At 45.3% G+C, this 14321-nt stretch overlaps 1 protein-coding gene across 5 annotated transcripts in view; it reads right to left on the bottom strand.

Annotated features, from left to right (window-relative positions):
* The window catches only part of LOC142579872 (MAM and LDL-receptor class A domain-containing protein 1-like), a 245253-nt gene that overhangs the window by 209570 nt on the left and 21362 nt on the right, over nt 1-14321 (bottom strand). For 4 of the 5 annotated variants that reach the window (XM_075690505.1, XM_075690509.1, XM_075690507.1 and 1 more), the window contains exons 4-5: nt 12338-12440; nt 2379-2522 (exon numbers count right to left, since the gene is read on the bottom strand). In XM_075690505.1, the coding sequence (XP_075546620.1) occupies nt 2379-2522; nt 12338-12440 (247 nt within the window). The remainder of the gene's footprint in view (nt 1-2378; nt 2523-12337; nt 12441-14321) is intronic. The other variant, XM_075690508.1, reaches the window with a different exon arrangement.

Below are 14321 nucleotides of genomic sequence, written 5' to 3'. Positions count from 1 at the left end.
TTCTGTTGCACAATACGTGCTACATAAAATTGTTTTTCCAAGCATGAAATAATAAGTTAGACATTAAGTTACTGACTACCATGTCGATCCCAATTGAGTTGAAATTCCGAAGGTAACTTAAGACGTCCATGTTTACCGGTTGGTTTATGCAGAAATAATGCTACAACTTTAGTGGACGTAAAACGATAGCGAACGAATAAATTGTCGACTCCGGCGATGAATATAAATAATCTTTTTGGTAAATGTACTGGCTGTTTTAAATTCGATGCTAACAACGGCGGTGGTGGCGGGACAGCTCTCCTAAACGGCCCATCCTTGAAACGCCAAGCATCTGTCATGCTTGCACCCGCCCATAAGCCGGTGGGTGTCATGTGGTTGGGCGTGAATCACGCACCTTTGGCAGCCGGCTCAGCTGTAGCGGTTGTGCAATTTGTTCCGTAGTTTAGGTCGCACGCGCACGCCTGTGAAGCTTCTATACTCGCCGGTGATATTAGACGTTAGTATGGGCTACACTCTATGAGAAATCCCTGGGAAAACGGGTGTAACTGGGCAGTTAGTCCTCAAGAGGGCGCTTTCGTCCCTCAAAGGACTAACTGCATGAATGTGCATGCAAATGCGCAAATTTCGGAGAGTAAGTGTTTAGTCCCTGGTCGGAAAGAGAGCAACGGGAGGACGAACGACAACAGTTACTCCCCATGCACTCCGCTGTTTTCCTCCGTGTCGTGGAGTGATGCGGCGAAAACGGTATTTTCTATAAATGTTGAATAATTTGAAGTTCGTGCACTGTCTATTGAGCTACATGCAACGCAGAACATTGCCTCTTCGTGAGAAAATTGCGTGAAATTTAAAAGCTGGAATGTGAAAAGCCATGCCATTCGTGCACCCACCACAAGTGAGCGATACACATTAAACACGCAAGTCAGTGATAGACTGCTAAATTTTTTTGGTCAATAGCACCTAAGTTTCTTCCGTTCCAAGAATATCACGAACTTAACTGAAGCGATGTGTAGCTCAAACGGGACACGCTAAGCGACAGAGAAATTGGTCTTCTCAGTCGTCTTGGGTTCCCCGTTTGAGCTCGCTACACGTATACATCGCGTAGTGCCTCAGTTTAAAGCACCCTAAGAATACTTGGGCCGATTTATTTTCGCACTCGCTTATGGTTGCAAGTGCACTCAACGTTAGACACTCCTCACATATATACTATGCGAACATATAGGTCTCTTCTGTAAAAGAAAAAAATAGTCATTTTCTGCCAAAAAATTTGCGGTGTTGTATTACTATGGAAGCTGCATGTCAGCGAGTTCTGAAGAAGCTCGCAGTTTCACCCAAAAGCCGAAGCATCGATTGCAATAGCAAATGATGGAAAGCTATACGAGGTAAGGACAATAGTTTTATCGGCCGTATAAACCTGTAAACATAGGCATACTAGCAAGCATGGTGTCATGCCCCCACAGCCCAACATGAACACATCTCACTCGATGACCCAGGAAACTCGCTCTCAAAACGCTACATTGAGCAAACGCGCCTGCAGCAACAAGCGAATTCACCTTCCTGCAGCCGCTCGCAGCAACGCGATGTACACAGCAAAAACACTGCGCAGCGCGGACTCGGTACCTGTTGCAGACGGCTTTCAAGATACAGTGGCCCGGTGGGGCGCGCGTGGCTGCCCGGGCCACCTGGAGTAGAACGACCCCCTCCCCCCGTACGCCTCCTCCCGCTCCCTAACCTACCACCGAAGCCTTGTGCGCGACGTAAGACGGCACGCTTACTCGCTGTTACTCGTTGCTGCGCCCGCGAAAATGAGCCGCGATAGCCGGCTCACCCTCATGCGCTTTCCCTCGTACATACAGCATACAGTACAGGGCGACGATTTTATCGCCCTTGGACTTTATAGGGAACCTCACAGCGACGCCAGAAATGCTTGGAGTGTTCGTATAGTTGTTATTGCAACAAAATATTTAAGTCGCGTATGAGTTTGCACGATGCAGTTTTGTTTCAGTCACTGGTGCTGTTCACAAACGTCTAATTCATCTAGGAACGCTCCGGAGCAAAAATATGACTGTCCTCTAAGGTTCTGGAAAGTTCCTTTGACAAAGGTATCATGCCAAATAATGTTGTAAAGCGGTGAAATATGCGAACCAATATAGATGATACTCGAGCGCCACCTAGTGGTGACAACGAATAAACGGGCATCGTGCGTTCTTAGAAGGCGCTCAGTACTCAGCTGCAGGAATTCTTAATTTCGCTGTTCACCAGCACTTCCCCATGTCTTTGAACGCAATGACGAGTTCTAACGTTCAACATGGTGACTCAACGCAACTCAGCGGACAATTAGCGCTATGCAACCTTTGCCAGAGCCACAACTGCCAACTTACCGAGTTCCGTGTCTGTGTTGTAATCCTGTGAATAAAACTTGTCTCGGCGTTCCCCTTGAAGCAGCTGCCAACCGCTGTTTTTGTCTCCGAGGTCGTAGCCGCAGGTGTCACCCCAGTCAAAGTCACATGAACCATCCACTGGCTCTGTAGTGAATATTGAACACAGTGAACGAAACAAGGAAATGTTCATCAAACGCGCAGGGTATTAAGTTTGGTATGTAACGGGTTATATATTTCAGACACATTTTGTTGAAATGCTTAAAATTGTGATTTTAGGTACAAAAACTCAAGAAAGTGATTCTGCTCTCTGTTTGTATAAAGATGAGCTATAGCCATTGTAGTTTGTTCTTTAGTTTTGTTTATTCTCTGCCACATGTATGAATCAACCAGGAAGGGCCCTCAATGTATTGGGGAAGTTCTGCGCGAAGGAAAATAGTTTAAAAACAATGAATTCAATACCCTCACATACTTATAGGAACGCACGATGAAACAAAAAGTCTTTTAGGAATTTATCGAACCATGAAAGCTTTGAAATCGTATGTATTTTAGCAAAACCCGGGGAATGTCACGGGCAATGCTCATACTGAATGTAATTTTACTTCGAGAGCTGAAGCCCTTGCATGTATTACATCAAAAAAAGCTTCTTGCTGTTTATTGCAGATGTTCTTCCTGCATGTGAGGTCGTGCAAAACATCCTTTCCTTCGTCGCCAGGAGACAGCAACCACGAAGAGCTGTCCACAATAAACTACATTTAAGTTAGCCAGTTTAAGTTAGACCATATTCACACAATCAATCAGGTGATAGAGAAATATGCGGAATATAACCAACCCTTATATGTAGCTTTCATTGATTACGAGAAAGCGTTTGATTCAGTCGAAACCTCCACTCTCATGGAGGCATTACGGAATCAGGGTGTAGACGAGCCGTATGTAAAAATACTGAAAGATATCTATAGCGGCTCCAGATCCACCGTATCCTCCATAAAGAAAGCAACAAAATCCCAATAACCAAAGGCGTCAGGCAGGAAGATACAATCTCTCTAATGCTATTCACAGCGCGTTTAGAGGAGGTCTTAAGAGGCCTGGACTGGGAAAAATTGGGAATAAGAGTTAAGGGAGAATACCTTAGTAACTTGCGATTCGCTGATGATATTGCATTGCTTAGGAACTCAGGGGACCAATTCCAATGCATGCTCACTGACCTGGAGAGGCAAAGCAGAAGGGTGGGTCTAAAAATTAATCTGCAGAAAACTAAAGTAATGTTTAACAGTCTCGGAAGAGAACAGCAGTTTACGATAGGTAGCGAGGCACTGGAAGTGGTAAGGGAATACATCTACTCAGGGCAGGTAGTGACCGCAGATCCGTACCTCGAGACTGAAATAATCCGAAGAATAAGATTGGGATGGGGTGCGTTTGGCAGGCGTTCTCAGATCATGAACAGCAGGTTGCCATTATCCCTCCAGAAAAAAGTGTATAACAGCTGTGTCTTACCAGTACTCACGTACGGGGCAGAAACCTGGAGGCTTACGAAAAGGGTCCTACTTAAATTGAGGACGGCGCAACGAGCTATGGAAAGAAGAATGATGGGTGTAACGATAAGGGATCAGACAAGACCAGAGTGGGTGAGGTGAGTTGAAATCAAGAAAAAGAAATTGCGTTGGGTAGTACATGTAATGAGGAGGGAAGATAACCGATGGTCATTAAGGGTTACGGACTGGATTCCAAGGGAAGGGAAGCGTAGCAGGGGGCGGCAGAAAGTTAAATGTGCGGATGAGATTAAGAAGTTTGCAGGGACAAGATGGCAACAATTAGCACATGACCGGAGTTGTTGGAGAAGTATGGGAGAGGCCTTTGCCCTGCAGTGGCTGTAGCCAGGCTGCTGATTATTATTATTATTATTATTATTATTATTATTATTATTATTATTATTATTATTATTATTATTATTATTATTACTATTATGAAGTTAGCCAGACGGCAGCAATTGTCCGCTTTAGGCGATGCCTGGTAGCAATCTCAAGCGAGTAGATAATGCTGCTGCTCTTCCTGCGTACTTGGCGTGGAGACACTCGGCGCAGGTCTCGAAATCGCAGATTGGTTGTCCTCTCTAATGATGAATCGATTGTGTATATTGCCTGTGGTATGTTGTTACAGTCACTGATTACCGAGGTGCTGTTCCTTCAACTTTCCGTGAGGGCAGCTTTGATATGGTCCAATGGTGACGCACTTTACCCTGTTGGCACCTTATTTATTTATTTAGTTATTTATTTGTTAATTTAGACTCTCAATGCTAATAGCATTATATAAGGGAGTATAAATTGTGTTCCAATCAGCAGTTCTGAAGGAAGCATGATCAGCGCCACGGTGATGGAGCCCAGGACCACTTTACCAGCCAATTATACGACGGTGCCCTATATACAGACTGGTGCCCGGGTGAAGCCGCGTCCATAAATCAACTTGCGCACTTTTGTCATACTTCGATAATCTGCTTCATTATGTCCTGCAGTATCAGAATTTGATGGTCGTGATCGAAGGTGCAGTGGTCAGTTCACGGCAACACACTTGAGCAACGGTTGTTTGACCTGTTGTCATGGACACTCTGGCGTGCTCTTGAAGCAAAAAACAAGCAATCCAACACAACATAGAGCCTATTTTTATCCTTCACCGTAGCTCGTTTCGTTTTTGACACCACTTGTGCGGCTTGCCCATTCTCCGCTCGAAGTAAACGGTGCTTTTCACATGCATTACACCATTTCTTTTTACGAACTCTTTGGTATGTCCAAAAACAAACAATGGGTCGTTGTCAGGCACAGTGTTATCAAGAACACGAAATGTTGTAAGTTTGCTTCGCAGCTCTGCATTAGGTTTGGCGGACTACATTTTCTTTATGCTCCACACTTCGAGCCATGTGCTTTAGGGGCCTACAATTTTCCAGATTTTTTTCACATGGGACCAGCAAAATGTGCACGAATAACGTGTCACGGTTTGACCGGTCGATTTAACACTGGGCATGGTACCTTAGCCACGGCTCTTCGACGTGGGCAACAGGCAGCACAAGCATTGACATGATTTTGAATATATTTGTTTACACCTAGCAACAAAATGTAGCTTCAAGCCAATCCTTCATCGCCACTGTCCCTTTGTGACTTGCTTGTGCAAGCTCTCACATCTGTCACTGCCTTTGTTGTGATTACGGCTGGTGATTCCAGAATTAAGCAGCAATCTGTCATAGAAATTTCTCCTTGAAGTCAGACATATAGCGATATATATTCGAAATGCTTGTTTCCCATCTAAGCCGCTGCAAGAACTTGAGCTAGTATCAGATTTCGTGCAGGGAACTTCGCTAGTTGAAGTACCGTGAGCTCCTAACTCGCCATGAGTTCCACCATGAACACATCAGCTGTTCGGCGCGGCTCATCTTTGTTTGATGACAGTTGTAGTCTACTGAGTGCTACAGCGTTTTAATGCAGACGGTAGGGCCAATAGACAAGGGTGTAGTCGCGCGTAGCCAGTTTAGAGCAGCATGGTGTCATACGGGGCGACAAAACTTGTGCGACAAGTTTTTGTTTCTCAGAGAAATTCTAGGAGTGGCTAATGCTTTGTTATTAGAATTTACACATGGTCCTCCATGTCTATCGATGCTGTAATGAAAATGACTCACACAGAAAACAACTACAAGACTTTGATGTAGCTCCGAATGTTTTTTTTACCGAAGAAACCAATTTTCAATGTTTAGAATTAAATTTCACCCTCCAGTCCGATGTCATCTTCAAGTGCATGGACCACGCAAATGCCACACTATGTTGCATCTGCTAGAAGCAGAAACGGCTTAGCTTCAACTACCAGCGCACCAATTTCTTTGAGCATATCAAAATTTGTCTTGTGCAAATTTCCCCGATTTAAGGGTGTGTCTTTCTGCGCGTTGTAAAAGTTTGCAGCAACTGTGTCTCTCTTAAGCAGGGAATAATCGTATATTGCAACGAGCTCATGAAAAACCTCAGGCAATGCCTTTTTAGTGGACGTTGACGCTTTAAGGGTGGCTTGCATTTTTTGCTCCTTTGGACATGCACACCATTACTATTAATGCTGTGACCAAGTAATTGATCAGATTAACAGCAAAGTGGCATTTTTCAAGCTTGAGTAATAACCCGGTCTCGCTCAGCCTCGACAATACCTTGTCAACTTATTCAGCATGGTCAGTTATTATTTTCCATTTATAAGTATGTCACTCGGATAGACACTCAAAAGATTTCTGTTAGCGTGTTCAGGAAGAGAATGCGGCGCTTTCCTAGCTACTGTGAGACCATGTCCTGTATTCAGCACTGAAGCAGCTGGAGCCGTCATTCTTTTGAACAAGCCCTACCGGCGTTACCCACTCAGAATGTGGGGTAGGTTGAAGTTCCAATGTCTTTGTCCGTTTCATTCCAATGGAAGTATTTCACTGTCTACTGTAATTACCAGGTCAAGTTCTATGAGTCAAGTTTTGTTAAATTTCAGCGCTGCAATCGGCTCTCTATGTGCACCAAGGGACCACTGTGGCCGTGGATACTTTCGTTAAGAGTATTGCAATTCCTGAAGCAAGGATTTCTTGTAGTGTTCCCTGCCACCTGAACCATCTAAGTTGTCCCTTCAAAGCAGATGCGTAATGCTGAAAAGCAATCTTTTCTATACAGGGTGCAGCCATTTCACTTCATGATTACTAGCCACAGCATTCTCTTGCGAGACTTGAACGGGATTCATATCTGTAGTGAGCCAATCATACTGAGCCTTACTCCGACCATGTGTGCAGTTCTACTGGGTGCTTCGTAAACCTCAAAATGTCCTCACTCTCGCTGGTCAGGGAGCTTCTAGTCAAATAGTTTAGTTTGAATTGCAGAAGTTTGCCTTCTTTCAACGTGACTAAGAATTTGATGAATGGACTCCGGCCACATAGCGCATTTAAACCGCTGTGAGATTTGCAGTGTTATTTTTGAAAATGCATAATATTATCGCTTATCTTTTTTTGCCGAGTACATCCAGGAATTGTCACTGATGAGCCACATCTATAGCAATGCATAGCGTATTCATCATCAAAGCACAATTTCGTAGTTTAAATTTAGTGGTCACTGCTCCCGCAGGTATTTCTCTACATTGTATGTGAAGATTACGAGTTGCAAAAACTTTGTCGCCATTATTTCCTGAACAAGAAACTTTTTAAAGAGATAATGGGGACCTAAAATTTGCATGTTTGCTTCACGTCAGCTTACTCACATTCTTCTTAGGAATATGCAATACGGCCCTGAACGGCCACTGCAATAAGTGTTGTTGTTGAAGAGATGTCTTTATAAGTTAAAAATGAACAATTTCTTCGTGATATTTGCACGCTGGATTTATAATCATGATTTTGTATTTGGCCTCCCATGACATTCATTTCCGATTATCTAATATGGTAAATTGGGTCGATGTGGACGGCTACCAATCGCCCAACTGCAAAGAGAGAGAAACTCTCACGCAGTTGTGTAGTTGTGTAGTTGTGTATTCCACAAGTGTAGAATGCACCCTATTTTGGAATAATACAAACTCTATTGCTAAAATGAAGATTATGACAGTGTAATGCACTACTACATACCACAATGGTCCTGTCACAAAAGGTGACGAGGACACGCACCAGCACACTGACCATGTGCGAGCATTGGAATCGGTAGAGTCAGGCTACGACTTGTTTGAGCAGGCTCGTCTAAAATTATAATTTGGGGTCACCAGGCACCAGCATCTGTCTAGTTTTTCTCCAGCAACAAATTAGTGACCCGGACGTGATTCGAACACGCAACCTTCTGACCACACAATCTTCTAGCATTCGCTCAACGCAGCGACTCGTCACTTCTCGTTAAGTGCGGCCCAGTATCCACATAGACGTTCGTCGCTGGTCCCGCCGTGTCTCAACTGCCAACAGTCTAAGGTGCATCACCACACTGCGAAACCTCTTGGAAAATTCACATCTCGGGACCCTCACTTCAGCCATCTGCACGTGGATATTGTTAGCCCCTTTCCTCCATGTGGGAACCATCGCTACCTTTATCCTGCATTCACAGGTTAAACAGATGGCCTGAAACAATGCCCTTCCTGTAGATAACGGCGGATCTGATAACTCGAGCACTCATCACACTCTGGATTAGGCTCTACAGTGTCCCTTCCACCATTACGACTGACCGGGGCTGCCAGTTCGACTCAACACTGTTCGCCAAGCTATATCGGCTACTCGGCGTCAATCACATCAAGACTATCTCGCACCACACGATATCCAATGGGATCATCGAACGTTTTCACCACCAACTGAAGGCTTCACACATGTCTTCGACTTTTCCTTCATCGTTGATCGAGCGCCTTCCTTTTGCTATGCTTGGCCCCTGCACAGCTCTTCGCAGTGACTCTTCCATCAGCGCCGCCTAGCTTACGTTTGGCACCACTCTACGAGTCCCTGGTGAATTCACCCACCATACCTGCTTACGTTTCCGACTACGCCTACCATCTACGTAGCGCTATGCATACTGTCGTTCTCCCCAAAGACGTTCTTTCCGGCGCGTATACGTCAAGCCTGGCCTTGAAAACTGCACGCACGTCTTTGTGCGCCACGACGCTGTGCGTCCTCCCTTGTGACCCCCGTATGATGGTCCATTCAAAGTATTCAAGCGTGCACCTAAACACTTTCTATTGCTCATCAACGGCCGGGAACATACGGTCTCCGTCGGCTGTCCGAAGCCTGCTTAGTTGGACTCTGATGCTTTAGCCACTTCTTCTGTCATATTCCCTCCCGACCAGGCCTGTCCTACTCGACGCGTGCGCTTCGCACCACCGCAATCCTCGCATCGCCATTTGTCTAGTTCATGGCTTCCTCGTCGGAGAGAGGCCCTGTATTGCACTACTACGTGCCACAATGGTCCGGTCACAAAAGACGACGAGGACACACACCAGCACGCTGACGGTGCGTGAGTAGTGGAATAGGCGCAATCAGGCTTCCGCCTGAGTGAGCAAACTTGGCTAAATACATAATTTTACTGACTAATAGAGAAATTTTTTTTGTAGCGATGGTAGAATAAATATCGCAACCTTAGATGAGGGCACAGAAGAAACGCTCAGTACAAGTGCAGAGGGCAGTTCGCAACACATCTACAAAATAGCCCTTTTTAAAGCACCTGGCTGATCCTTATTTCTTGACTTGGCTGCATACCAACCTTCAAGCCAAACCATAACCCCATGTGGTTAGAAATCTAAAATAATTGTTTTATTCACTTTGCAGAGTTGGGCGAATATCAACATTTTGGAATACGAATCAAAATCAAGTACGGATTAGAATACAGAATATCCAAACGCAGGTGTACATACATATACAGCAGGATTATTTATTTCGGTATCATTAGTTACCAGGCCTGTACGGAGCACTGCAGAAAAGACTACGAATTTTCAGGGACAAAGGAGGAGGAACAAATTGTATTTATGGAAATGAGTTGATGGTGGAAATCGCCCGGCGTGGGTGGCGTCCTCAGTCCAGGACAAATTATAAGGTTTAAGAAAACGATCACTATTTTTGTTAAATGAATAGTCTGTCAACCATTTTAGAACTGAGTTAAGACTGAAAGTTCTCCAAGAAAGAATGGCTGCTCTACAACTAACTTGCCAAACACGCTAATAAACGCTAGAAGATAGGAAATTGTGGTTAAAGAAAAGCTTCTGAGGAACGTGTAGGCGATAAAAACATGCAAAAGGGCCTGTTCCAAACAGATTATAACAGGTTAGAGCGTAAAAATTAGACTTCTATATCACTGGACTGGTGAAGCAGTAGTGGGAGACTACAAGCAAAAATCACAGGATGTCATACAAGCTTCCACCGCGAAACCGAAAGCGAAGCTTGCATTACTAATGATGTTGCTGGCTTCAAAACTTTTTCGTCATTTTCGTTCTTCTGGTGATTTTCAATATTTTGTTTACCAGATGGAGAACATCAACCAGACTTCAACGTTCTCTTGTAGCAAAATATTTCTTAGTTTTGAATATTCAGAATTAGCGAGAAGTTCCTTCTCGAATACGAACAGTTAGTGTGTAGTATACTGTTAGTATACGGAGCTTTGAATATTCATGCACCCTTGATAATTAGCCGAGGTTATTAATTAGCAAGGCAATGGAACTCAAGAATCACGATGCTCTTACATATTCCCCATGAAAGTGTCCGTTCGTCCTTCAACCTTTTATGGCACTTTCCGCGAGTGCAACTGTGGGAAGATTGTTTCGTGCTTGACAATCCTCCGGAATGATATCTCTACTGTCTCTACGAGCAGAGACTGGTAAGTTGCGATGTCAACGCGTTCACTATTCACATCTTTTACGTGCTCGTCTGAAACAAGTGATTTTGATTTCATAAAATATCAGGCTGATTTCGCCGTATGACTTGTTTTGAAATTGATAATTCTCACTATATTACGTACCCAAATGAGTTATCTACTAAAAAGCGAATACACAGACGAGAGCGCTGCTGCGGGACGAGTGAAAAAATGTGGCAGTTTTGCCCGAAAGGTGAAGCATCGATTACCGTAGCAAATTAGTGCACAGCTATACGAAGTATAGATAGCAGTTGTATCGGCCGTAAAAAATGTAAAACGTAGGTATACTAAGTTAGCAAGCATAATGTCAAGCGCGCACGAGCAAACATGAAGACATCTCACTCGATGGCCGCGGAAGCTCGCTGTCGAAACTCTGAAGTCCGCAAGCGCGGCAACAGCAGCGAACGAATTGACCATTGGACTGCGTCTTGCATCAACGCGAAATAAGCCGCAAAAACACAGTGCGCTGCGGAATCTGTCCCCTGCGCAGATGGCTATCAAGATATAGCAGTGCGGATGGGTGCGCACAGCCGCCTGAGCCGACCAGGCCGCCCGGAGTAACCAACTAGCCCGTACCCAAACCTTGCGGAGTAAAACGCCCCTCCCTCTCTATCCTCCTCCTCCTTCACCCCCCCCCCCCTCATCGTTGTTCACAACGGAAGAGGTGCGCTGCCTCCCCGCTTTCCTTTCTTGCATGCGTGAGGTGCAGGCGCGATCGCCGGCTCCCCCTCGCATGCTTTCTCTCGCACACACAGCCTACGGCGCGCGGTGGCGATTTTATCGACCTTGGACTTTACACGGAACCTCACGGTGGCGGCGACGCCGACGGCATAAATGCGCCTGGGGTGTCCCTATAGTTGCTATCGCAATAAAAATTGTAATATGCAGGACTGCATGTTAGCATGGTAGGTGAAGCTCGCACAAAGCGAATGAGCACGGACGCCACGTCACGTATTCCGCGCACTGCAATGCCGCTCGTAGCAAACGTGAACTCAGATTAGGCGCAAGTGGGTTCCTTTTACAGCGAAGCTGTATACATCTACCGTCCAAGGACATTTTCGTGTCGTTGTAAGCAAAAAAAAAAAAAAAAACTCCCCATATGTGGGCCGGTCCCGGTGATATGCAATGCCAGGCCGACCCGCGGCGGACGCGCAGCAGGCGACGCTATCGCCCGATCGTGTCTCGTCGGAGCAGATCGGGTGAAAGGGAACATCTACTAGCACTAGCGCGCCAGGTGTTGCGTGAGAGAGGGCATCGCCGCGACGCCCCGTCGATTTTGCCCTGGAAAGCTTGCGCGTGGTCCGTATCTCTCTCTCTCCTTCACCTGCAAAGGGCTTAGATGCTGCGCGCGCTCAGGCCTTGGTAGCCGCTGCTGCTTGCTCGGTCTCTCTTCGCGCAGGACGTCGGCGGCATGCAGCGTTGATACCGCAGGCTGATGCTGCTTACTGGCTCGAGTAGCACTACCGCTATAGTGTATTATTCGTGGCGCAAAACTCGAAGGACCGCTCAGCGGAGTTCAAGTGGACATTAATGCTTTAGCATTCCCAACTGATAAAAAGTGCTTAGGTGACCCCGGATATTTTGTTTAATCAGCAGTACTTGTACCCATGTGTTCGACCTTACCGCTGCATTCCTTTTCCAGGGTTAAATCGTCGAGAGCGAACACTCCTCTCTCTTGTGGCTTTGTCACATCGTAGCGGATGATAATCTGTTAAGATTGAGAAATAAAAAAAAACAACACAATAAGCAATTATTTTCCGCTTAGCACTTAGACAGACAAATCTTTTCTCACGTTATGTGATAACATGAGAGAAGAGCTCCAGTGATATTTGCCCATGCTAAATGTTGATGTTTTACCCGAAATGCGAAGCATTACCCGCCGTGGTTGCTCAGTGGCTATGGTGTTGGGCTGCTGAGCACGAGGTCGCGGGATCGAATCCCGGCCACGGCGGCCGCATTTCGATGGGGGCGAAATGCCAAAACACCCGTGTGCTTAGATTTAGGTGCACGTCAAAGAACCCCAGGTGGTCAAAATTTCCGGAGTCCTCCACTACGGCGTGCCTCATAATCAGGAAGTGGTTTTGGCACGTAAAACCCCAAATATTATTATTAAATGCGAAGCATTGATACGAATATCAAAGTATCAGACTATCGTCCGAGATAAGACTACTATCCGAGATAAGATCCGTAGCTTTGTCGGCCGTATCAATTGCAGTAACAACTTGTTTTGTTAAAAAGCAAAGCTAGGGCCCTATAACGGTAAACTATTCCAATCTTTTCTTATTGCAATTTACGGACGTCAAATTTACGTTCCTACCGACGCAACCATTGTGCGGTAACCCGCAGCCTTGTTTGAAAAGTCCAATCAAACGCACTCCTCGTTTATAGGCGACACTTTTTTTCTTTAAAAACGATAGCATCGCTTACATTTAGCGGATTTTCTTATAGAATTGGCTGAAAAGGGGCGAGGTGCACGCTCAAGTGGAGAGGGTTCGATAGAACCGATCCAGTCCAGTGAAAGTAGACAACCGGACTAGAAGGCTGGTGCCGGCTTCAGCGATTGGTCCGTTTTCCTTTCCTTAGCTTGCGGTGGCTGATAAGAGAATAGCGGCGGCGAGCAACGGAACGTTAAAAATGCCGCTTGAACGGTTCCTTACCAACGAATAGTTGCCAAAGTGACGTCGTATACGTGCCGAAAGGGCCCGGTAACGTTATAGTGCCACGGAAAAATGTTTATGTTACGCAAATAAATCCATGCTATCAGGCCGCTCCGAGCAGCTAGTACCTACGCAATCGGCGGGCAGCCATTTTCTATTCCTTTCAGAACGGGGAAGCCTCCGGCTATTCAGAAAAAAAAATGTTTTGTTCGGCATATTAATGCGTTTTTAACGGGTACACGTTACTTTGACGCGGTGAGCTTTCGCGGTTTTCGTGAAGTCCGTGACAGAAAGGCAAAGTGAGCGAAGCCCGAAAACATTCGATCAATGGCGAAGTCCTATGGCCAAAAACGAGTCGAATCAAAAATAATTATTATTCTTTTGTTAGGTCTAATCATGCATAATCAGTGTGCACACATCATATCAGATGGGACGGTCTCGCGGTTTTCCTGACGTTGCGTGACAGACAGGCGAAGTGGGGGGTGGCCCGGAAATTTTTTTCCCAATCATGGTGGACTGATTGCAGAATTGGAATCGAAAAATTTGCAATACCATTACGTTACAGCGTCCCTAACCTTTGTTTTCTGAGATCATGGATTGAGGTTAGTTGCCATGATGAAATAATAGGCGGGGTTTATTTTGCAAATTTATATTCCACGACTACCAATTTACATGAGCTTTCCCGCTCTCTATAATAATGCAGACTTGCCTATTTCCTTCTCAGCCGTATAAAAAATCATGAAAGAAGGCTTCGTAGTTGCCAGAAATGTTGTCTAGGTTTCAGTCTATCGCAGAATTGCTCTGAAAAAATAAAGTACGTATCTAATAATAAAGCAAGCGCACTAGTTTACTTTTACCACATCGGGGCGATGCATTTGTCTGGCAAATTACCAAAATGCAAGATTACATAAAAGACCTGGAAAAAGCAATTA

The sequence above is a fragment of the Dermacentor variabilis genome, chromosome 4, assembly GCF_050947875.1.
Source record: "Dermacentor variabilis isolate Ectoservices chromosome 4, ASM5094787v1, whole genome shotgun sequence".
Classification (NCBI taxonomy): Eukaryota; Metazoa; Arthropoda; class Arachnida; order Ixodida; family Ixodidae; genus Dermacentor; species Dermacentor variabilis.
The sequence above is the reverse complement of the archived record's forward strand: the minus strand, read 5'-3'. Positions and strand labels throughout refer to the sequence as shown.